The 24,648-nt window shown below is 44.9% G+C and overlaps 2 protein-coding genes across 2 annotated transcripts in view; one reads left to right on the top strand and one right to left on the bottom strand.

The window, feature by feature from the left end:
* The window catches only part of unc80 (unc80, NALCN channel complex subunit), a 34,144-nt gene extending 15,703 nt beyond the window's left edge, over nt 1-18,441 (top strand). The window contains exons 26-51 of the mRNA XM_025307734.1: nt 11-120; nt 298-488; nt 568-783; nt 872-1,007; nt 1,303-1,578; nt 1,771-2,022; nt 2,204-2,696; nt 3,093-3,726; nt 5,193-5,373; nt 5,438-5,616; nt 5,834-6,082; nt 6,176-6,449; nt 6,546-6,850; nt 7,169-7,594; nt 7,714-7,932; nt 8,008-8,153; nt 8,250-8,580; nt 9,007-9,327; nt 9,560-9,812; nt 9,899-10,108; nt 10,244-10,594; nt 10,723-10,986; nt 11,434-11,550; nt 14,760-14,882; nt 16,319-16,467; nt 17,370-18,441. Of these exons, the coding sequence (XP_025163519.1) occupies nt 11-120; nt 298-488; nt 568-783; nt 872-1,007; nt 1,303-1,578; nt 1,771-2,022; nt 2,204-2,696; nt 3,093-3,726; nt 5,193-5,373; nt 5,438-5,616; nt 5,834-6,082; nt 6,176-6,449; nt 6,546-6,850; nt 7,169-7,594; nt 7,714-7,932; nt 8,008-8,153; nt 8,250-8,580; nt 9,007-9,327; nt 9,560-9,812; nt 9,899-10,108; nt 10,244-10,594; nt 10,723-10,986; nt 11,434-11,550; nt 14,760-14,882; nt 16,319-16,467; nt 17,370-17,969 (7,006 nt within the window). The 3' untranslated portion in view covers nt 17,970-18,441. The remainder of the gene's footprint in view (nt 1-10; nt 121-297; nt 489-567; nt 784-871; nt 1,008-1,302; nt 1,579-1,770; nt 2,023-2,203; nt 2,697-3,092; nt 3,727-5,192; nt 5,374-5,437; nt 5,617-5,833; nt 6,083-6,175; nt 6,450-6,545; nt 6,851-7,168; nt 7,595-7,713; nt 7,933-8,007; nt 8,154-8,249; nt 8,581-9,006; nt 9,328-9,559; nt 9,813-9,898; nt 10,109-10,243; nt 10,595-10,722; nt 10,987-11,433; nt 11,551-14,759; nt 14,883-16,318; nt 16,468-17,369) is intronic.
* A 90-nt stretch (nt 18,442-18,531) lies between these two features.
* On the bottom strand, nt 18,532-23,163 carry LOC105182066 (carboxypeptidase Q). Its single transcript, XM_025307741.1, has 7 exons — nt 23,077-23,163; nt 21,915-22,326; nt 21,134-21,284; nt 20,804-21,053; nt 20,287-20,527; nt 19,325-19,507; nt 18,532-19,110 (listed from the first exon to the last, which is right to left on the bottom strand). The coding sequence occupies exons 2-7, from the start codon at nt 22,265-22,267 to the stop codon at nt 18,840-18,842; spliced, it is 1,449 nt and encodes a 482-aa protein (XP_025163526.1). The 5' UTR covers nt 22,268-22,326; nt 23,077-23,163; the 3' UTR covers nt 18,532-18,839.
* Between the last annotated feature and the right edge of the window lie 1,485 nt (nt 23,164-24,648).

Here is a 24,648-nt window from a genome sequence, read left to right as displayed (position 1 = left end):
CGTCTTTCAGAGTTGGCCTGACGTTGCAGAAGGCGAAACGTCGGATGGAGGATCAGCTGAATAAGATCGGATTTGGAAAGAGTAAGAAGAAAGAAAACTTGGAGGAGGCGCCCGGAAGCTGTAAGATCGGACTCATACTTTCGATACACGTGTATAAATCAATCTCGCGATTTCGCGTTTCACGCTAATGTTGTAGCAATCTTCTTCCCAAATTTTCCCTGTCGCGCTAGACTAGTCTGCTCGACCTTGAACAATGCCCGTTGTATAAACGCGCGTGTACGTGTCACTTTTCGTTAGATTTCAGCCGGAGGGACTCAATGGAGCTCGGCGAGGCCTGCAGAGAGTCCGAATTCGTCGTGCTGAAGGAGAGGAGACTGATACCTCGCAGCGCGGTGTTCGACGGGATGTTGCGCTTTTCTTTCCTCCTGGAGACCTGCCAGCCCGGCTCCGTTCCCGATCCTCATCTGATGGCGTCGCTCTTGGACCTTGTAATGTTGACCGCTCCGATGTTTTCGCGGATTACTTTATAATCGAATATACGGCAAGTAACGGTTCATGCGATTGCAGCCGTACGCGCCGGTGGTGTCTCGCGCCTGTCTCATACTGGAGTGCGCGCACCTGGTGCACCAGTGCAACAAGGGCCACTGGCCGGCGTGGATGAAGCACAACTTCCCCATGTTTCGGCCGTCGATGCCCATAAACAATCGGAACGCCCCGAGCGCGCTCAGGCGCATCCACGTGCTGCAGCGCACCGCGGGCAAGCTGTTCTACCAGTGGGCCGAGGTAACTTTGCTCGATACACAAATCGCGGTAGCTTCCAACCGAGAACACCCCTTCGAGGGTACTACACACGAAGTTGCGATCGAAATAGGCTGTCGGCGCGCGCCTCGAGGAGTTCTTGACCGAGGATAAGCAAAATATGGAGCAGGTCACGAGCATAGTGTCCGACGAGAGCAAACAGAGAGACCTGGTCCTGGAGGATGAGGAGGAAGATTTCCTCGACGACGGTAACAACGCTTCTACCGGTCGGGTCGGTCAGAAAGCTCGGTTCGATCTTGCACCTTTGCTAACGGTTCACTTCGTTCACGGATATACCTTTGCTTAATATTCTACGAGAGGTATAATCCTCCGAAATGTTTTAGAAATTAAGTCGCCCTCTCGTAATGAGATGTCGAAGCGTTTGGATATTGCCGTGAAATTTAGCAGAGAATCCAACCGAGCCTTTCGACCGGTTCGCTATCGCAGGATCCCGGTTCGACTGAGAGGTCGAATGAGAAGTGACTAAGGAGTGACAACTTGCAGCCAGTATAAATAGTTACGGATCCCAGTGCCCTTTCGCGTTGCGCCTGGTCGCTTGTATTTTGCTGCTGGAAGTAACGGCGTTCCTCAGGGAGACTTATCAGACTTTGCCCAAGTCGAGTAAATTGCTGACGAAGGAACGCCCGCCGCCATGGGAGAGAATGTCGCTGCACTACAGTCGAGAAGCGAACCGACGCTGGAGCTTGGCCCTGTCGTCTATGGGTCACTCGCAGACGTCCGCGCAGAGTCTACAGTCTATAGTCGGCGACCGCGAAGCCGGTTAGTACGAGAGAGCACACGTACCATTACATATGCGCAAAGCTCGTAATTGCATTAACGGACAGCCGGTGCAAATGACTTTCCGAATTATTTATATATTATATTCCGTTGATCTTCCCGTATGAAATCGCATTTCCGCTTTCGAGCCGACTGTGTCGTACGTGTGGATAAAAGGACACATTAATTCCACAGCGGATCGTAAAATCAGTTTTGTCGTTTTTGAACCTGATTACGAATCAGAGGGGAGCAGTAAATCGACGGTTACGATACAAGGGGAGGAGACACAAAACGTCGAGAAAGAGAAGGCGAAGAGGATGCAGGCGCCCCAAGGCAGACCGTTTCTCCTTCGTCGCAGTACTGCCGTCGGAACTGGCTCGTTTAAAAAGAGAAGCCTTAAACTTCGTCGCAATACCAAGGAGGGCAAGGACATCGAATGCGAGGCGTGTAAGCAGCAGCTTTGTGAATCACACTCAATTATCGTACATCCACCTCGTAGGTCGTGGTCGTGGTCGTTCAGTAGCGTTACGAGCATCAGATGATCGCAATGAGGATATTATTATTATTATTATTAATCGCCAACATCCCGATAACGCGCCCGGTTGATGTGGCGTGCTTTCGTCCACAGACGCGGCGGTGAAACGCGCCGACTCGATTCAGTCGAAGAGGAAAGTGAGCTCGCTCTCGGACAGAAGCGACACGTCCGAGCCCGGCCTCGGCGGCGAGGTCAGCGGCGAGGAGTCGCCCGGTATTCTCAGCGACGACCAGCCGCCGGAGAGCCCGAGTGACAGCAACGAGACCGACGAGACCAACAAGAATTTCCCGTGGATGAAGGTGCTGGTGCAGCTGACCAACTCCTTCAACTTTTACTGCTCTCATCAGAATTTCTGCCATCCGTTCTGCCACCGGCGGCAGATGCGCGCCAGCAGCAGACTGATCAAGTCCGTGAGGAAGATCTATGGGGAAGAGTTTGGTGTCTTGAACGGTACGGGACTGTTTGACGTAGACACTGACAAGAAGGAGGATGGTAAGAAAGACAAGCGCAGCCGTAAGGTATCCGATCAGACCAGCACGCAGGTGTCGCCGGTCCGGCGGAAGGACAGCGTGGGACGCAAGTACAAGTAAGATTTTAAATAGAAATTCTGTTGTGTGTTCTCATTATCCAAATGTCTCCAATTTTATCTCGATGGAATGAAATTAGGATTTGGTCGCCACATTACGAAGCACAAAATTTTGACGACACTGCTTAACTTTTGAAAATCTACTTTTTCCCAGCTTAAGCGTTTTTGCGGAATTCAGTTTGTCAGATATTAATATACTGCTATTGTACAATTGATATCGATGTTATCATGAAATTATAGCCAGAAAATTATAAATTTCATATTAATCATGACAGTATTAGAAAGTAAGAACCAATTCGTTGCAATTAAGAACCTCTGATTTGGAATTTACCAGACAATTGTACTTTTCAACTTATATCCAATATGCTAATTCAATACTCATACATGCATCTACAGGATAGAGAAAAATCTGGACGGCTCTCAGTCTGGCCGATTAACTCAAAGAGATTCATCGAAGGATCTCGCGGAGCAGGATTCTGAGAAAGGCAAGGAATCCTCGAGAAAAAGCACCGCAAAGCCCGGCGTCGAGGAGGACAAGGAGCCACCGCCAATTTTGAAGTACATAAAGACCCAGGTGAAAGATGCCTTTCACGCACCTCTGGCCACCATGATCAAAGGGGCGGTCGTCATGACGGAGGACTTGTTCGTGGAGGTGTTGCCAGTCGCGTGGGAGCTTTTGTTGGAGTCCAACCAGGAAGTGGCCGCGTCGGCGGCGGCGCTTTTCATCGTGTCGGCTGTGCGAGCGCCGAACCAGGCGAGCGAACTGATGCAGAAGGGCCTTCAGCACGCCAGCACCAGCGTGCGCATCAATGCCATCCTGCGGTTTCAAGTCCTGTGGAAACTGCGCTACCAAGTGTGGCCGCGAATGGAGGAGGCAGCTCATGTGACGTTCAAAGTGCCTCCGCCGGGGATAGAATTCACTCTGCCGTCGCCGAAAATTGGAATAGAATCCTTGCCGGTGGTCGATCCGCCTTGGATGCCGCAGGTGAAGACCAAGGTGGAAGAGGTCACCATCAACCAGGAGCGTCACGTGAGTTCATGTCGAGATTTCGTCGGAAGCTACACGATTTTATCCAATATACAGGGTGTTATAAAAGTCCCGGAAGAGCAGAATAACTCGAAAAATATGAGTCCTAGAAAATATGCGAAAAACCGGGATTTTATGATTTTTCCCTGGCTATCTGACGGTGACCTTGGATTTGACATTGACAATGACCTTGAAGGTCATTTCAAGGTCAGGTCAATTTTTTTAAATGGGACCCCATACTTTTGACCCCAGAAATGAAAAGAGCGGAAAATTTTACGTTCGGATATGACCTTTGCTAAATTTGACCTCTGAAGGTCACATAAAGGTCTAAGCTTGTTTTAGGCTGAAAACGCGAATATCTTCGAAAATGCACCTGCTAGGGAGCAATGTTACGCATAAGAATAAGAATGTAGAGGTCAACGAGGGACATTCAGCCGTGACCTTGCCCTTATTCTCAAGGTCATGAGTTAAGATTATTATTAAGGTTAAACCGGACTTTTTTAGGACTGAAAATCCATACTTTTGACCTAAAAGTGTCAAGATTGAAAAATTTTACGTTCGGATATGACGTTTTCAACCTTGACCTTGTTCTCAAAATTATGCTTGTTTTACGTTATTTTACTGATCGTGAAGTCTACTGAAAGCCTCGGAACCCGACCACTGAAGGCAAGGTGTCTCAAACCCGACCGCTGAAGGCAAGGTTCAGTTAGTCCCGGCCACCGAAGGCAAAGCATCTTGTAACTCGGCCTGAGATTACAAGAGACGTTCAAAATGTTCCCCATTGACCGTTTGACAGTGTGTTTGACAGGTCAAGGTTGAAAACATCATATCCGAACGTAAAATTTTTCAATCTTGACACTTTTAGGTCAAAAGTATGGATTTTCAGTCCTAAAAAAGTCCGGTTTAACCTTAATAATAATCTTAACTCATGACATTGAGAATAAGGGCAAGGTCACGGCTGAATGTCCCTCGTTGACCTCTATATTCTTATTCTTATGCGTAACATTGCTCCCTAGCAGGTGCATTTTCGAAGATATTCGCGTTTTCAGCCTAAAACAAGCTTAGACCTTTATGTGACCTTCAGAGGTCAAATTTAGCAAAGGTCATATTCGAACGTAAAATTTTCCGCTCTTTTCATTTCTGGGGTCAAAAGTATGGGGTCCCATTTAAAAAAATTGATCTGACCTTGAAATGACCTTCAAGGTCATTGTCAATGTCAAATCCAAGGTCACCGTCAGATAGCCAGGGAAAAATCATAAAAACCCAGTTTTTCGCATTTTTTCTAGGACTCATGTTTTTCGAGTTATTCTGCTCTCCCGGGACTTTTATAACACCCTGTATTATAATACTACCTTGATTACGTAATGTAAATATTATTAATTAATTAATTAGTGTTATAACATCAATTACTGTTAATTATAACGTCAATTACTGTTAATTATACTCGTAGCATTTGTCTCTTGCTTTAGAGATCCTTGGTGACCGCGACGAAGACGCGCAAGAAGCAGCAGACTGAACTGATCAAGAAAGCTCTTCAGGCGCAGGACGACAAGAAACGAGAGGAGAGGGAAAATTTTCTGATTACGACGATACCGATCACCGTCCAAGCCGCTTACGAGCCCAGTCCGATAGGAGACGATCATGACGAAGGTACGGAATCTTGTCTTCCGTTTCGTCGCTTGCGCTTGACAACCTCTTCTCCCTCTTTATACAGGAAATGTGGGAGATGAAGACGCAGGTGAGACAGTGCCGAGGAACATGACGCATCACGGTCAGTCGGCTCTCTCGTTGTTCCCCTCTTCATTGTGCTCGGCGATTGTTCAAATTATTAATCTCCTGGACGACCCGGCAGTCTCCGACGATGGAAACGCGGTGTATGAAGTGGCATACCAGGTATATTTATCTGATGAAATGAAATAATTGATTAATAAAATGCAACTGAAATGAAAAAAATGTAGAATTAATTAATCGATTAAATTGAAATAAAATTAGAGAATAAAAAATGAATAAACAAGGTTAATTAATTAAATTTGTAAACCACAATCTGATGTATGTTGTCATTTATTACTTTGATTGACTTTTATATCTCTCTCTCTCTCTCTCTCATCAGGTGATTTGGAGCTGCCTGGTGGAGGACAGCGCTCTGTTTCTTCGATATGTGTTGGAACGGCTGACGAGAGACCAACAGGAGTTAATGTTTAAGATTCTACGACATCTCATCAGGTTCGTGCCGAAGCTGCCGCAGCAAGCTGCGTTCGCGTTGTACAACTACATCATCGGCTACGTGATGTTCTACGTGCGTTCTCCGCACGAGGGTGGTCAAAAGCTAATCGGAACCGCGTTGTCGATTCTGTGGATGGTAACGCACTCGTTTCCCTCGACTTGATGCATGAATTGTATCTTTGGAACGCTACAAGGTCATTGACAACGACTCTCCAATGTCGTCTGTTAGGTGGTGCACAGCGTACACGGCATCATGTTCAAAGATCTGAAGCAGATCCTGCGGAAGGAGCAATGCGACGCGTCTATTCTGCTCACGGCGAATGTCCCGTCGGCGAAGAAGATCATCGTTCATGGCCCGCAAGATCCCGACGCCGGGGAGATACCCTCGCAGTTTCCCGTGCAAGAGGACACGCAGTTCTGCCAGATACTCAGAGAGTCCTTGGACTTTTTCGGCATCGAGGAAGCGAAGCAGCATGAATACTTCCTCGTTGACTATAAGACACGTTGGTTTCACATTTTTTTCAGTGACTTTTTATTCTTGCACGATATTTCGCGATTCTGTCGGCACTACTGGCGTCGGGTTTCTCGCTGACTTGCAGATCAAATACACAACCCGTCGTCGTACGTCAGAGACTACTATTTCTTCAAAAGATCTCAATTTCCGCAAATCGAGCTCGTCCACATGAAGCCGGAGGACGCGTTCAACTCGTTGCAACAGCAGGAATTGATGCACAAGTTCGTGGAAATAGGGAAAGTGCTGCTGACCTGGGCGATCTTGAAGAACGTCGACATGGTGGTGCAGAGGGTCGTGTTTCTTCACGAGGAGCTCATGAAACTGCCGTCGTTCCCACGGAAAGCGCTGGAAGCGAACTTGGAGCTGTACAAAGGCGGCGAGATTGGAAGAGTACGGTCATTTTAATTGAAATCATGATTCTCGCGAACGAAAACGCGTAGTACAAATGAAGCGGCCGAAACCGCTTCCGCAATCTTCTTTCACTCGGAATAGATGAAAGGCTAGTAAAAGTCGTCGTCAGATGTTGGGAGCCATAATTGAAATCTTAACGGGAGGATAAAATTGTCCAGAGAGTTTCATTTAACTCTTACCAGCCTTTCATTCTTATCGGACGTTTACCGCAAAAGCCTTCAAATTCTTTTTTCGTTCTTAAGTAGGAATGTCTGGGAATACGTATATGTTCGCCTGAACTATTTCCTTGGATTTCAGGAGCTCCTCGGGCTGGACGTGATGCACAAGTTCATGTGGGTCAGACTGATCGCGCGGATGTTCGAGGCAATGGCCGGCAATTTCGCGTACTCCGGCGATATCCACCTCTTTTTGAACGTCCTGAACGGCGCGGTGATCCTTCACAGCGAGGACTCCTGTATCTTGCGTTACGTCGTAGCCACTTACATCAACGCCGCGCATAACTTCAAGAACATCTTCTCGACGAATGGCTACCTGCTGATCATGCCGACGTTGCTGCAGCTCTATTCGACTCATCAGACAAACAAACTCGTGACGACCACCGTCGAGTACGCCGTCAAGCAGTTTTACCTCATGAACCGCAAACCGTTTATTCTCCAGATGTTCGGCAGCGTCTCCACCATATTGGATACGGATGAGCTGAGCGTACACGGCGAGGCTCATAAGGTTCGTTTTCTTTCGTCGATGTTTTATCGAGAAAAAATCATCATTGTTCATCCAGTCACTCATGTCGCAGCGACATGCGAATGTGCATTTCTTAATAACGTGCTATACGATTTGTCAAGGTCCCATCCACTTGCCTGTTCAACTTGTTATTGAGCCTGGAAACTCCGTCGCCGGATCCACTCAACATAGGCGAGCTGGTGAAGGAGGAGAAGCCTTTGAAAGCGATAGACTTCTGCTACCACGACGAGAACGAGATGGTCAACGTGCTCGACTGCATATCACTCTGCGTGATGGTGATAGCTTACGCACCAGACTCCATCAGGGGTCAACAGATGTTGGTGAGCGAGCTCGCGTGTAACATGTACGTTGCTTGCTCTCGTTCGGCGCGTGTGACACGTTGTCTCCTGTTGTAGACAATACTGGAGGCGATATTGCCGTGTTACGTTCAGCAAATCCAATCTCCCACGTACAACAGAGAGGGCAAGACGGAGAAGGAGATAATAAATCAATTAGCCATCGCCGTAAAGACGCTCGTTAACAATTCCGAAGCGTTAACCAAGTAAGCTCGTCATAGTCCAGTTTTCAGCGAGTTTCTCTCTCGCCCCTCTCCATCTCTCTTCAGCTGCTTCACGAGACCCTCCTGGCTCTTCCGCAGATATTACAACGGTCCCCAGAAGTCCAGCCCCGAGCACAAGGGCTCCAGTCAAAGAAATTACGGCAAAGGCCCGTATTCGCCGGGCTTCGACTTCGAGGACGATACCCACGCGACCAAGTATATAGAGCACTCGAAGGTACGAAACTTTTACGATCGGGACGCGGACGCGGACGCGGAGAACTTCCATAAGTACGAATTCCGGAGGCCGCGTGATACCTTGCTGAACATGGTCGGGGACTTTGTGGCTCGTTGCTCCATTCGGCTCATCGAACTCAACAAGAAGTCTCAGGACGGGAAGACCATCGAGTTGCTGGACTCGAAGTGTCACGTGGTAATGAATACTTACATTTTTTGTTGATTTTTTAACCACTTTATTAACGAAAAAAAATTGCAAGATTTTTTCAAAGAAGAAACGCTTCGTTCACACTGGGGTCTGAAGTACCCCAGTAATTCGATAGGTTAACTTTGATCAACTGTCACATGGAAACTGACAGTTTTCGAACTAAATCAGATATTCTAATTAAAAGAGGACCTTGAAGTAACACTAAATGGCAGGTCAAGCTCAATTTTCAAGAAATTAGATATTGAAAAATTCGATCAAAAATACCTTGGGGTCCAATAGGGGGCCTCCAGTGAACGTTGAGGGTTAAACGATTCTGCGTTGTATAATGCGGTGTAGCTATGGATTTGCGTTCTATGGACAATTAGTAACTGTCGCGGTGACAAGCGGAAGTAATAGCTGCGATTCTTTGTCTAGCGACTGGCCGACATCGCGCACAGCCTGTTGAAGATCTCACCGTACGACCAGACCACCATGGGCTGTCGTGGCTTAAGGAGATACATGAACGACATCCTCCCTTCGACCGAGTGGTCGGCCGACGACATGAGGCCGGCGCTGATGATAATCCTCAGGAGGCTGGATAAGACTTTCAGCAAGATACACAAGAAAGCGTCGATCAGGCGGAACACTGATTGGGCCGCTGCCAGCGACCTTCTGAAGGGGGTTTATGAGACTTTGTTGAAGTGCCCGTACATCGCGCACTTTCAGTACCTGAAGACGCTGCTAAATACTTGTCAGGTGGGTTTTGGGACCGTTACTTTATCTCGTTGGCGAAACGTAGTTCGTGTTAAATAGCAAGCATTAAGCAAACTCTAACTCTTCCTTGTCCATTTAGTTCTTCTGTTATCTTCATCTTTATTTGACACACGCAACCTTTTCGATACTTCTTCCCGTAATTATTATTTTAGAAGGAAATAGAAATTATGCATTGCATGTTTCATATCGAGGGTGTGTCGTTATCGATCTTCAGGCTTTGATCGTTGGCGACACTCCAGCCGAGGATGTAACGTCGGCTTCCGCAGCCGCTTTGATGAGCAAGTTACCGCCTCAGCACTTTTGCTCGACGGTCCTGCGCCTGATCGCCCTGCACGTGATATCCTACGGCGAAGGATACTCCTTGGAAAACGTGCTCGGTGGCACGTTTGCTTCTCAGACTCGCACGGAGAACACACTGCTGAACCTGCTGATACCGTTGTTCCTGCGCATTGGAACTGGCAGGAAAGGTAAGAGCGCATCGCGTCGTTCGTGAGAGAATGAGAGTGGGCGGCATTACTTGCATTGTCTCGAATCCTCGTATCGTGGGCCGCAGATGTCTCGAAGTTGAGACAGTCGGACATCAGTTTCGCTCTGACGGCGGTACTGAACACGCTCTGGCCGCCGGGAGTGAAGACGGTACCGTTGATAGCGCAGAATTTGAAGACCACCACGGACATGAGGACCGGCAGTCTCACATTTGCCGCGCGAGACCCGAAGACGTTGACGAAGACGTCGTTAACGTTGTACCAAGTGGCGTTTCTAGGTAAGTTCCAGTTGCTTTTTCACGAGATTTCACGGAAGACCTTGTCATCGTGTGAGCTAATTTTTCTTCACAAACGTCATCAGACGGCTATTATTCACGCGCGCGCGTCTGACATTTCCGGCTGATTGGTTCCAGCACTGAAAATAATGACGATATGCTTCGAGACCGAGCTACGAACGGAATGGCCGAAGATCCTGCGCACGATGCGCCTGCTGAACAAGCGCAACGAGGCCTCGATATACCTGTGGAACTTCATCGAATTCGTAGTGACGCACCGCACGGCCCTGTACATCCAGATGCTGCCGTTCATCGTCTACAAGATCGGCCAGGCGCCGATATCCGAGCACGAGCGGAATATGCACACCATCATCCGCGAGAAGATCAACGGCAGCAGCACCACCGTGCCCAAGTCGCGGGGCGCGTTGCTCATGGACCTGATCCACGACTTGAAGAATCTGAAGGAGGAGATCGAGGATCGGAGGTTCGGTTAGTATCCTCGGGGCGGGGCCTCGAAGGTAGCCCGTTCAAGGTCGTTCCGCTCACGTCCACGGCTGCGTCGAGACGACACTAACGCTCGACCGAAACTAACCGTCTTGCGATTTGAACACACGCAGATGAGATGCAACCGGAGCCCAAGAGAAGCGTGGTGGACATGCACCCGATAACCGAAGGCCAGTCGCGCACTCAGAGGCCGTCTCTGTTGATGGACTTTCTGACCGGCGATCTGAGCTCCAAGGCTCACATAAACCGTACGCCTGCCGAGACTCCGGTGTCTCATTCCACAGCACCTCAATCACAGCCTCATTCGACTCATCAATCCAACTCAAGTAGCACTGTTAAAACAACGCAGCCCAGTCAAGTAACGGCACCGCCGAACGGTACTCACGTTATTGGTGGTACTATACGCGCACCCCCCCGCCCCCCGTTTCTCCGCTTTCCGTCCGTAAAGAGTGACGATTATGACGTTTCAGCCATATTCGGGGTCAGACATGCAGGCGTAGACCAGACCAGATCGCAAAAGTTCGCAACGCGTACACGAACGAGCATGACACATTTTTGCTTTCGTCTCTGTTACTTACCTTGTAATTCCCCTCCCTCTCCGCCTCACTCGTTTCCTTCATTAGCGATACTCACGTCTGTTTCATGCACCGTAACGTAAACACGTAAGCTATTGCTAATTTTGTTTTTCTTTCTCGCTGCTCCTCTCTCTCTCTCTCTCTCTCTCTCTCTCTCTCTCTCTCTCTCTCTCTCTTTTTCTCTCTTTCTCTCTCGAGTCAGGACGATGTGTCGGACAGTACCGGGACAAACGCGTCTGTTCGTTGCAGGATCCGTGTCCAGCACTAGCGCGGGGTCGTCCACGTTGCGCGAGGCGAGCGACACGTTCGCCGGAGAGATGTACGTCGAACAGCATCAGCAGCAGCCGCCGCCGTCGTCGTCGACAGGTATCCCATCACTTTCGCGAATCTTATAAAGAGAGCCCTGAACTTCGAGATCGCGATCGATGCGACCGCAAGCCTCTCGCATATGTCTCTCATTATTGTATCGTGCGCGCAATCAGTGCGAGATCGCTGACCTCCACTACCACAGTTGGATCGAGCCATTGTCTATAGACCACTGCCAACGATATCTTTCTGCCAACAATCTGTCTCTTTCTCTCTCTCTCTCTCTCTTTCTCTCTCTCTCTTCCCCCTCCCTCCCTCCCTCCCTCTCTTTCTCTCTCTCTCTCCTCTCTCTCTCTCCTCTCTCTCTCTCCTCTCTCTCTCTCTCTCTCACTCTCTCTCTCTCACTCTCTCTATTTCTTTCAGCGACGATTCTCTCTCTCCTTCTCTACATCCGTAGTCTTCTCTTCTCGCGCGGCTCGTGCAACGACGAATCATCTCGTCGCTTCACCCTCCCCCCCCTTTTCAGCGAGGCTTGCAAAATGAAAATTGAAAAGTCACCCCTTTCGTTTACGGACATGAGATCGCCGTTCTCGCACAATGATGCGGCACCGTCCCTCCCACGTCCGACTAGAAACTCCTCGTAATATCACTTAAAGCGTCCCCTTTTTAAGGCATAAGTCGTTCGCGCTTCCCTCGCTGGTCGTATTATTGACACATTGATCATTACGTTGCTTCCATTGCTAGCTAGGGAACGGAGGTAAGCGGATCGATTCTACAACAATCAATTCTGACACGATCTATGATGCTACATATATATTATATATATATAAATATATCCTGCTGGTGTATGCTCCTCTCACGCTTATCACTTTTTTCGTAATTTGGTCATATCTCGATCGTTCTCTTCTGTTTCTTCCAACGTCTTTCATCTCTCGGTCTTTGTCTCCACTTCTTGTTGCCTCCTCATTCCATGTTACCGTGAAAGGAGATTGATGGACGGCTGTTCGGGCACGTTTTATATCTCTAATCGTGTAAAAAAGACTTTAAAAGCGTCCGAAAGAGTGGGACTCTTTTGGGAAGTCTTTGACGTCTTTAAGATGAAGTTTCTGCTACGCGGGTAGCACAACTATAATGCAAGTGAAAATGCATTGTAAAATATAAAATATAGTAAAAATAGTCAAGTAAGAGAAAGTAAGATCGCAAAGTCGGGGGCGAGCGAAATTCCGCCGAGCGTGGAGCGCGCAATCTCATTTCGCGGTGTTTTCAATTAGAACACTGATATTTATTATCGTCTCCTTCTCTCTCTCTCTCTCTCTCTCTCTCTCTCTCTCGCTACTTCTCTTTCTTTCTCTCTATCACGTTTTATACGCAGAATCTCATAAGGAATCTTACTACATAGCAGTATTTAGACAATGGTAATGTCCAACAGTTGGTACCCTACTGATCGTTGCGTAGCTACTCTATCACTACGTAGTTGCTTCGATGTATTCTATCGCTTTCCTCTCTTTACTCGAGAGCACGAGATTAACGAGATCGTCTTCGCAGTTAGCGCGACAATAACATCCGTGTCAGTGTCACATCGGTATATCGACGGTATCCGGATTCGACACATTCGACATCTCTGCGCTTTGGCTTTCGCAGCGCGAAGACACACGTTGTCAATGTTCAACATTTCAATGTTCATGTCAACGGAGACACCATCGAGACATTTCGTCTGGAGACTCTTTGTCCTTGTTGTTGCTTGTGTGCTCTGGCAGCCTCTCTCTCTCTCTCTCTCTCTCTCTCTCTCTCTCTCTGTGATGTACTTAAATATTTACTGTGATTATTTAATATTTACTCGGCCGATCGAAGCAACGTCGTACATTTATATGAGGTTTGATCAAAAAGTAAGGAGAATTTTTAATTTTCTCGGAAAGTATTTATTTAATCTTCAATGTTTATCCCATCTCCTTCAAAGTAGTCCCCCTATGATATTATACACTTATGCCAACGTAGTTTCCAGTTTGAGAAACACTGGTGGAACGCCTCTTTAGGTATTGCCTTGAGCTGGATCTGCGATTTCGCCTTTATCTCATCTGTTGTTGAAAAACGTTGTCCTTTGAGTGTCCTATTGAGTTTGGGAAATAGGAGAAGTCACAGGGGGCCATGTCTGGAGAATAAGGTGATTTTGCGATGGTTACGCGATGCTGTTTTTGTTGAAAATTCAGCAGTTTCGGAACAAATTTGGCTGCCACTCGTTTCGTGTTCAAAACATTAGTAAAAATCGCTTCGCATGAGCCGTATGAAATTCCTATTTCTTCAACAATCTCTCTAATGGTGATTCTTCTATTAGCAAGCACAACCTCTAACTTTTTCCACATTTTCATCACTGGTGGACGTGCTAGAACGCCCAGACCTCGCGTCATCTTCGATGTCTTCTCGGCCTTCCTGAAAGCGTTCGTACCATTCATAAACTCGTGGTTGTGACATAGTATCGTCGCCAAAGGCCTTCTTTAACATTTTGAACGCTTCGCTGCACTTAATTCCGTTTTTAACACAAACATTTCAGACAAACTCTCTGATCCGACATTTTGCCACACAAAAAATCGCCAAACACACTGAAGTACGTCTTGCTCATTCGCTCGCCAAATATAAACTAAGCTGCTGCCTGAAAATTGACACGTACGTCACTGGTAGTGCTATCAACACACAAAAGAAGAAACAACTGAATAGACAAGATACAGCGCGCGCAATTTCAAAATTCTCGTTACTTTTGGATCAAACCTCGTACTTGGAGAAATCCACACATAAACACGTCGTGCACACGTCGGTTGCGTAACAACTCTCATCCTCGTTCTCGAAGCACCCACTATAAATCGGGTCCAGGTCGAGCTAGATCGCGTTGGCTAGACTCACGGATGTAACGTCGCTCGTCGCACTCGCACATTGCGATATCGAAGCAAGTCCAAATATAGAGAACGTCTTTGTTTTTTTTTTGACAAACTTGATGAATCGCGGGTAATTTTGTGAGGTCGCTGGTTTTTGACTTGCAATCTCTATCGACTTAATTTTCGAGCCTAAGGCGCCGTCTCGAGATATTACACTCGACAGCACAATTAGAACCGACGTTCCTAAGAGTGCGGCTCAAAGTGCGCAACATCGGCACGACACGACGTGCGTTCATGAGCGACGCGTAAGTCGCTGCGATTACTGGTAATACCGCGGTGGTGTGGCCTGTCTTACTTGTTACCCTTTCCCTCATACTAGACGTTCGATGTGGCATGTTTCAGATAGATTCCAACCATCTTCTACTAGCGATGAACGTAACCATGTTAAGCTTCATCCTATCTTACTTCACCAAAAGGCGCCAAAGCTGCGCTTTGTCTCTTCCGTAGAGTTTAGAAACTCATCAGGTAAATCCCCAGTCCCCGCTTTAGCCGATATACTCACCAGTATACTCATTCACACCCCCCGCCCCCTCGAAAGACCCCGTTCCACTTCCTCGACATGGTGCGGCACCCCTTGGGAGACCCGAGGGAAATGCAAGATTGTAGCATTCTTTCGTTTCCTTTCGTTCTTCACCTTGTTTGCGCTCATGGTTCACTTTGTACATTTGTATACTGCACCCTGATTATTCTTGACCAGCACAACATAGAGTCAACCACCTTGGGAAGTATCTAGAAAACTGAGGTACATAGAGACTGATGTCCTTGATGCAATTTATTCGTCAAAGAGTAACACACGGTGGAGTTTGACGCATGTGTCTAAACACATGCATGACACGAGGATGTCGCGTACGCATCAAGCCTCCTATCACCTCATCAAGCAGGGCATCATTGTCTACCATCACCATGTAACATTTTCGTGAGAAAGTAGGACTTCACTGACACTTCCGGAATAACCTGAAGAGAGGAAGACACGCTTGACACTGTGTTACGCGAGCACTCTGTCCCTTCCCATTTCTCCCTTATGTTCAACCAATTCTATGAGTTTTGCAAGTGTGACGCTTCTTATCATGATACTTTTTGTAGAAGCATCTGTTTGTCAGTATTTCATGCGTGAACGTGCGAACACATAAACGCGTGTATGTGCAACCGTGGCGTTGAATCTTTAGTATCTCGTGGTATTCTTGTTCTGTCGTGGTATTCTTGTTCTGTTACACGAAGAGATATGGAAACGAATGTCTGCTCCATGTTTCGTTGACGACGTACAATCTTGCATGCATGCGGGAAACGCCCCGATCTTCAACAATCCACTGACTGCCTAACGATTACACGATACCACACAGTTTACACACAGTTTAAGGATGTCTCGTTGGATATCACCACGATCAATCTGAATAGCGATGTACTTTGTGCAGTAAGAATTTCTAGTCGTAGTTGCATTGTCTGCGGTAATGGAATTTCTCGGAATCGGTATGACGTTATAAATATTCACCTACACATATTCACGGGCTTGAGATACCTTTGCCTCTTAAATGCACATCATATTGCCGAAAAAGTAGACTTCATCTCGGGATAACGGTTAAACTGTTTTCACTCGCCCGCAAGAAATACATCTTTTACAATTCCACATAAGTGCATAAGTTTCGTCCTTGTACTCAGCTGAGAAGCTCCGAGTTCGCGAGTAGTACACACTTGTAATTTCCCAAAGTGAAAACTCACATTTGCTAGATGTAGACTGTACCATCAGACACAGGACGCGAATGTGTAAGACACCTGTCGCGGGGATTTTTCGAAAGCAACTTCTCGAGCTGTATACTTTGAGAGAAGAGCATGAGTAGATGGTCCGTAGAGTAGCATCCCTCATAAGACGCTAGGCGCGACATGATCGTCCACTGTCCTGCCAGGAGAGACGCTGACGAGCCAGCTAAGCCCGACCAGTCCGATCGAAGACAGTTCTGAAGAAGTGCGCACCGACAAGCCTCGCTTGCAGCGTTCGATGGGCCAAAGCAAGAAGACTTTCCGCTTAAGGAAGAGTCGAAAGGCTCATATTGAGGTGACGAAACTCATGTACCTCTTAACAAGATCGATTTCAAGCAATAGATACACTGTGAATCGGCAAATATTTCACTTTGTATTCATCAAACACTTGTGTACGATGAGATATCTATTTTTCTCTCGCTTTGATATCTTCCTATCTTGTGTTTGTCAGTCTGACTTGCACTTTTACTGAAAAACAAGTTTGTTATCACACGGGATACATCGATATTAACGACCACAAGCTGAACTTTCAATTATGACTCGGTTGATCGCTCGCGCTTAATATTGGGTTGGCAACTTGGCAAGTGATTGCGGATTTTGTCGACAGATGGATTTTACACTTTCTTTTGTTTCGTTAACGTGTTCAAAGTACCTAACCTATATTTTTTTCTTATTGTTTGGACTTCTATCTTTCAATTAGTACAAAAATTATATCGATTAGTTCTTTAGTTTTGTTTTTATCCCAATTTAAAAATGGAAGAGCAAGACGTGCACTTCAGACATGTTTTATTGTATTATTTCCGAAAAGGCAAGAAAGCATCGCAAACACACAAGAAGTTATGTGCCGTATATGGGAATGAAGCCTTGAAAGAAAGGCAGTGTCAAAATTGGTTTGCCAGATTTCGTTCTGGTGATTTTTCATTGAAAAATGCTCAACGATCTGGCCTTCCAGTTGAAGTCGATGAGACCCATATCAAGGCCATTATCGATTCAGATCGTCATAGCACAACACGTGATATTGCAGAGAAGCTCAATGTATCGCATACATGCGTTGAAAAAAATTTAAAAAAGCAAATTTTGAATTTTGAATTTTCATTCTTATTTAAAATCCGCAATCACATAGTTGCCAACCCAATAGATTAGTTGCATCAGATGCAAAGGCAACCTTCGTGGTAGACACGGAATACTGATTTGCAGTTGACCCAAGCGAAACCGGAACAGCTGGACACAACTCTAGTGGAAGAACCGAGCCAGTCAAAGTCAACACCGACACCACCGGTGTCAGCCGTGGAGCCCTCGCCGCTGTCCAACATCCCGTCGGACTCCTCGTCCATTCGTTCCAGGCGAAGTTTGTCTCTTCGTAAGTCGGACGGCGAGAAGAACTCGGCCGTACCGTGCGACCAGCAGCAACAATTCTACGGAGCGACGCATCAGCATTACCACTCTCATTACTACCACCACCACCTTCACCCCCAGATGTCGGACGTGTCCTGGGACGAGGACACGTCCAGCACCTCCGGGTACCGCGAGTCATATAGCATGCAGCTGGTGTCCTTGGACGGTAACAACGCGCGCTCGACCACGGCACCGCCGTTGGCGTCGCCGGACCTCAACGACATGCCGTCTACGAGCAGCACAGCGACCAATTACATGGGCTTCGACGGCAGCTCTCCGGATTGTTCCATCAACGGCAGTGGTGGTGAAAAGACGGCGCTCTTAACGTCGAGCCAGAGGACAACCTCCCAACACTCCCTACTCATGGTCTTTCCGAATCAAGACGAGGACACGTTGATATAAGTCGCAGCGATTGGCGATACTTGCTCGGCTGAGACTGCGACTCGAAATTATATCTTTAAACGTCGGATTAATGCGCGGACGATTATTGCAGAACATTCGTTGCACCATTCGTCGCCCCTTAACCACCGCCATCGCGCCTAATGGGACGTGTGCCTCCCGTCACCGTAATCCGGTTAGGTTGTTTTTATACCGATGTGACTCGTTTACTTCGCTTTGCACTGCGCAGATTGCGAGGCGTACAGTTCCCCAAGATGGAACCTAGCACGCACGTCTTGCTAGAACCAAAATTTTTGTGGGAACGTGTATCATTCCCATAGTACACCCCGAGTAGATAATTTTTTATCAAGGTCATCGTTAACGGACGATTAAACGGGGAAGAGGTCGAATCAGAAGCGGTATATTCGCGAAATCCCGTTCGTCCGATTAAGCGCATCTCCGTGATGCTTTCGAGGAGCTTAGAGTAGTCACTTACGGTAGGCCTAATTGTTTCTATGTTGTTATTGTATATAACGTATATTTGAAATAAAGAAAACATGTACGTCTTATTGTAATTTATATTACATGTCAAACTGATTTCTTATCGGAACTTAACAACTTTTGCATGTGATTATTACAAATCCTGGTCCGCAATGAGGGCAGCAAGCCTTTAACTTCTCGCTCTACTGTAATTTCTGGCAAAAGCCGCTCTCCACGGCCTTAACAGCTGGAATCTGGCCAGCTCGCTTAAAGCTGAAGAACAAATTTTGCAACTAGCAGCTGGAAACGCCTTCAGCCAAAAATCACGTCATAGCTTTGGGTTAAAGGCAATAATTAACGGCTTACTGTATCCATTATGAATCGAAGAAATATTATATATCGTTATTCAAGTATTTATTTGGAAAAATAAGTGTTGTTGTGTCGAGGTAGATCAACGCTAATATCCGCCAGAACGAACGATACCGCTGCGAAAATGGCTGTGTTCTTGTCCAGTGCCACCGGATCTTCGATCAGCATCGTGTCCGCGTTCGTATGATGATAATAGAAATATTTCTCGTTTTTCGTCCATAGACCACCGCCTGGTACGCCAGCGTTGACCCAGAATTGTATATCGGGCTGTGTACAGGGACTTTTCAGTTTCAAGTCATCCAACGGAGCCAACAGCCTAAGGGCAGAAAAGTCTCATGCATTTGTTTCCTGAAGTAGTACGTTAAAAAAAGATAGCGAACAGAACGATCTCAAGCATTCGCGAAAGTACGTTTCCGTGAATCATCGTTTGCGTAAAGAGACTCGAAGTATATGGCGATTAGCGCAAAAAACAGATGCTTGATATTAACGAGAATGTCAACGGAACCTGCGAGAGAAACTGTGAAACTAACTGCATTATTCTCTCAAGTATACACTGCGTCATCTTGTCACCGGTAAATTCGAGGCCAACAGGCGCAAATGTGCCTAAATCGGACTCCATCACAAACTGCAGGTTTCCATTCTCCGCCGCGTGCTTCTCTATGTATTGACGAGCCCCAATGTATCCGAGTTCCTCGGCAGTCCACATTATCATTCTGCGATATGTACAAGACGTTTCAGAAGCGGCAGTTACTGCTGCACAACTAGCTAATGGAACTCGCGGGAATAAATGAGAAACGAACACAGACATTTTTTTATAGCGGCTTATTGATAACGCAGCCCCACAAACAAAAAGTGGTCGGTGCGTAAAACCGGACAAGTATATTCTTATGTATTTTGATCCACTGAATGCGAATTCGAGGTCAGAATTGGACAATTGCTAGCTTTATATAATATATATTATATGTTGTGAAGTAGCTAAAAATAAGAGACACGTATTTTTCTATACATGCCGAATTTCATATTTAGAGGTTAAAATAACCCTTACCACGTATATCGCTATACCTGGTTTTCAGAAAGTATACTTCAGAAACTATAAAAAATACGAAAAAGTGTTTCAGATAAAAGTTATTTGGTTTTTGACGCTCCTTACAACTGTGTAGTTGGATTTCTTAAAAATATTATATTTTTTATATCACCCTCCCACCATCTTTATTTTTGCAAATTGAAAATTTTTGTAATGACAAAAATTGTAGCATTTTTTAAGCTGAATTCAATCATATACAGCTTAATTTTGTTAAATAAAGTTATGATCAGTTTTTTGAGGTTATGAACGATAAAGCTAGCAATTGTCCAATTCTGACCTCGTATTCGGATTCAGCGGATCAAAATACATAAGAATATACTTGTCCGGTTTTACTCACAGACCACTTTTTTTTGTGGGGCTGTGTAATTTACTATTAAGATGAGACTATTTTGACGTATTTCAAGCCACCTTACTGTCCTCCGTGCCCGTAGATTAAGGCGCTTCAGTAACTGCAATGCTTTCCAAGATATAAAAATGCCACCTCCGTCGTCTAAAGCGCCTTGTCCGACGTCCCAGCTGTCTATGTGTCCAGAAACGACGACCGTCTTTTCAGCCGCGCCGGAGCCGGTGATGTCCGCTATGACGTTTCGCGAGTGCGTGTCCGGGTACGTTTGCGCTTGCATTTTCAGATTTATCATGATATTTTCTCCTAAACAGAGAATCAATCGCGTCAGATAGTCACATAGAATGCTTCAGCCTCTTGTTCTGAAACCGAAAAACTGTATTTTGAGCTCTGATATTTAGCAAAAGACGTTCCCGCACTATTGAACGCCGTGATCCTTAACTTGAAGCGTTATTGCGACTTCTGGCGGCGTGAGAAACATTTTTGGTGATAAATCACAGTGTTGGCCTTGGAGAACGCAGCAAAAGGCTAAAGATTTATCGGAACTTATTCGTAGAGTTTGGTTTCCCGCCGGTTTCTCACCTCGATCCGCCATCCTCTTCAACATAGTTGCGTCCTCGACGGTTATACAGGCAGCTGGGATCTTGGTGACGTTCTCTCCGTAGCTCATCATGCCGGTGTGCGGAGTGTACAGTGAGTACGACGTCAACGACCTGATCAGAGCGGCCACGGCGCCCAATTCCGCAGCTTTCGTAGCTCCCGAAAATCTGTATTCTACAGCCTCCTCGTACGAGATGAACTTTTGATTGTACACGACGATCTTTCCTAGGACCTGGTTAAATCAAGGACTTTGACTGACTCTTTATCGTTACGTGGTGTAAAACAGCGTCTGCCAACCCAACACAATTCTACCTCTTTCGCTCTGCTCTTAAGCTCCGAGAAACTTTCCACCACAATGACGTTGGCAGTTATTCCTTCTTTCGGAGTACCCACGCTGTAACCCAAGCCCAATATCGCGAGATCTTTTCGCCTTGGTTGCAAAAGAGTCGCAGATTCAGAGCCTCTGAAAGTCATAATCGTTGTCTTATTATTGTACGTCGAATTGGATTATGTCGTAAATAACATTCGTTACTTTTTGCTGAAGATTCATCTTCATGGACAGATGGTTTAATGTTCCATATTTTACTATCGTATCGTATTATCGTATCATAAAACATTTCAACACATCTCGCTTCGAGAGTGAATCTGATACTGAAGAGTGATACTGAAGAATAATAAAAAAAAATTTAGTCGATATTGGCATGATAAAAGTTACATAAATTCGTGCGTTCGAGTTATAGCGTGTTTTTATGATCAGTAATTTTTCGAAGCTATAAAAGTGGGCCCGCAAACTCAGTTTATTGCAAAAATTATGAATCGTAAAAAGAAGCTATAAATTCAAAAATTCAAAGTCAAATAAACCATATGCTCAGTTGCCTAAAGGAAGAGGACTAAAGAAAGTAAATGAAAACTCGATTGTAAGAGTAACAGATTCTACGCGACAGATTCGAGCCTGCTCTTTCTTTCGATCCATTTCCAAAAATGTGCGTTTCATTGATAAACCCCTTGTAATACGACACGTGGTACCGTCATGTATTAACTTTAAAGATCGTTTTTACAGATATTTTATCTCACACATTATCTTATTTCCTACCTGATCCAACGTGGTACAGTCACCACTTCGCCGTGAACATTTTCCAGACTTAAACTGATCGATTTGTTCAACACATAATCGATAGAATCCTCGAGGACCTGGGTACCGGTGAACCTCGGGCCAAATTTATCGACAAACTCCGCTAAGTCTCGCCACGTGGTGCCCTTGAAAGAGCCTCGCATAGTCTCGTTGATTATTCTTTGCACAATCGGCGCATACGAGTCTATCTCCTCGATTAAAGCCCTTGGCAGATGACAAGTATCTTCTCGCGCAGTCACTATGTGATTCATCATGGCTATCGGATGAACGCACAGCAGCCAGATGAAGATAAGGATCCTCTCGGTACGTCGCATTTTAGTTGGACACGACAACAGTTTTCCTCTCCGGCGAATACGGAATTTTCTTACATAAGCTATGCCAAGAAAGTTTTTTTAAGAAGAAAGTTGAAACATTGCTATTTTGATTTTTGCCGATTACGATATCTATAAAAATCGGCTGCACAACGATAGGGATAATAAAAATATATGCGCTCACAATATATCTGGATAAGATAACTATCTCTGAGACTCGATTTTGAAAATGCAAGAAGGATTATATTTATTTGAATCGACAATTTACATGTAACTTTAATAATGATTTGCAAAGTTTTACGTTGCGCGTATCTTAAGTAGCGCATTAATGAGTAACAGAGTGCGAGATTATGATCGTAACAGTACCTTTCCTTTCTATCAATATAATTATTTCAATTTGATATATTTTTTACGGTAAATATATATTATATGTTTGTAAGAATAGAAAGGTAATCGGAACGTTTAAAACGCGTATGATGCGCACACATTGACTAATGCGGTATGAGACTAAATTCTGCGATGTTGGTAGAATGTAGTTTTTTTTTGTATAATTGATATTTTATGTAATATTGGAAGTTTATAAAATTTAGAAAAATAGTTGTTTAAAATTCGACGCTGTGGTAAAACAAGCGTACGAATTGAGAAAAAGGAAAGAACAAGCAATCAGGATTTAACGTCTCTTGTTTTACACATTTTCTCACAATTAATTCTTAATGAAATGTTTTTATGAATGATGTCCCACTTAATAAGCAACAACAAAGCACACAAACACAAACACACCCAAAATTAATTGTTCACAATTATATTCTTACAACGAGTCGTCTTATGAAGAATATTTCACAACGTAGTAAAATAATACCACCTCGCAGATTATGATGGTTGCTAATGATCGTGCAGACAAGAATTGCTAGGTATATACAATCAGTATCAGTATATATAAGGTGCGTTCGACATTACATATCTGAGATGCGAGCTAGCAGATGGCGAGGATGCATCACGTGACCTCCGAGCAAACCGAGCATAAAAGTAAATGTCGAACGATCCCGGGGTTTCGGAGCTGTCAGTTGAGTCTTTTGTTCGCCTCCGTGGTGGTTGAATGTAGTTTCTGTAACAACGCATATTTTTTGATGGTGGGGACTGCGTACGCGTGGTTCCTGTTTCTTTTACCTTCATAATCGTTGACAGGGGATAGAGTGTAATAGCTTAGCCCAGAGCCACTTATTGAACCAGAACCAGGAGCTGTCACTTATTAATTTTGACCTCAAAATAAAATGTAAATATCAATATCCAGGTATTATAAGTGGCAGTAAGTGCGTAAGAATAGTAGTATATTTCAATTAAATAATTTTACAATATTAATAATAAATAAATATATGTGAATTACAGCACACAGAAAAATATGGAGGATAAGATAATAGGTTTCATTATAAATTTTGCATGGGACAATTGTTTCAAGACGATACCGATGATGAAGATAGAAATGCACAACCAAAAGTTTTAAATTATGCAGAAAAAATTATACCACGTTTCTCAGACAAAGTATTTAAAATGCATTTTCGAATAACAACTTCTACATTCGAATTATTAATCACAAAATTACATAGTGAAAGCAATAGTAAAGACCAAACAAATGGCTGCAAACCGGTTCCACTGGAAAAACAATTAATGGTTACCCTTTGGTATTTATCTAATATTGAGTCTTTTCGGTAAATATGTTAAAATTATATATCATATTAGTTGTATATACACGCTAATAATATCAGATATAAAACAAACTATAACTGTCATAATATAAAAAATATTTCTTAATTTTCTCATTCTTTTTTAGTTCAGTGGCTGATCGTTTTGGTATTAGCAAAAGTACCTGTTGGAGTATATCTCTACAAAACATGTAACAGTCTGTTACAAGTTAATATTAGATGTAAGATTATATCGTGGCCAGATAGAGAACGTACCCTAAAAATAATCAGGAAATTTCAAAATATTAATGGCTTCCCTAGTAAGAAAAAAAATTTCTCTTTATAATTCCTTTCTTATTATATCAATTTTTAAAACTTAAACTCTATTTCAGGAATTATTGGAGCTATGGATGGATGTCAACGCAGATGAGATGACATAGAGCAGAAAAATATCAATTACCGAACGCTTTCAGAGGTAACAGAGCAATCCGACGCCTCCGATTTACATTGCCGAACGAATACCTAATGAATAATAAAAATATATAGGATATGCTGCAGATAAAGCAGATTCCATTATTATCTTCATGATTAACGCCACCTCGACGATTCTTCACGTTACATCGGGTATATGATGCTGGCCACGCTAACGCTTGTGTGAGTACGTAGAACGTATCAAACCGAGTATAATTTTGCGAATAACAATTT

This window comes from Harpegnathos saltator, unplaced genomic scaffold (genome assembly GCF_003227715.2).
Source record: "Harpegnathos saltator strain DR-91 unplaced genomic scaffold, Hsal_v8.6 scaffold93, whole genome shotgun sequence".
NCBI classification, from domain to species: Eukaryota; Metazoa; Arthropoda; class Insecta; order Hymenoptera; family Formicidae; genus Harpegnathos; species Harpegnathos saltator.
Note: the sequence above shows the minus strand (reverse complement) of the source record. Positions and strands in the feature narration are given on the sequence as shown.

Bases quoted from the DNA above. Each gene is read 5' to 3' on its own strand.
- LOC105182066 (XM_025307741.1), bottom strand. From the start codon at position 22,267: ATGCGACGTACCGAGAGGATCCTTATCTTCATCTGGCTGCTGTGCGTT. The intron at 21,285-21,914 runs GTAGGAAATAAG...TATGACTTTCAG, and splicing joins ACTGTACCACGTTGGATCAG to AGGCTCTGAATCTGCGACTC. The intron at 20,528-20,803 runs GTGAGAAACCGG...TTCTCTGTTTAG, and splicing joins GAAGAGGATGGCGGATCGAG to GAGAAAATATCATGATAAAT.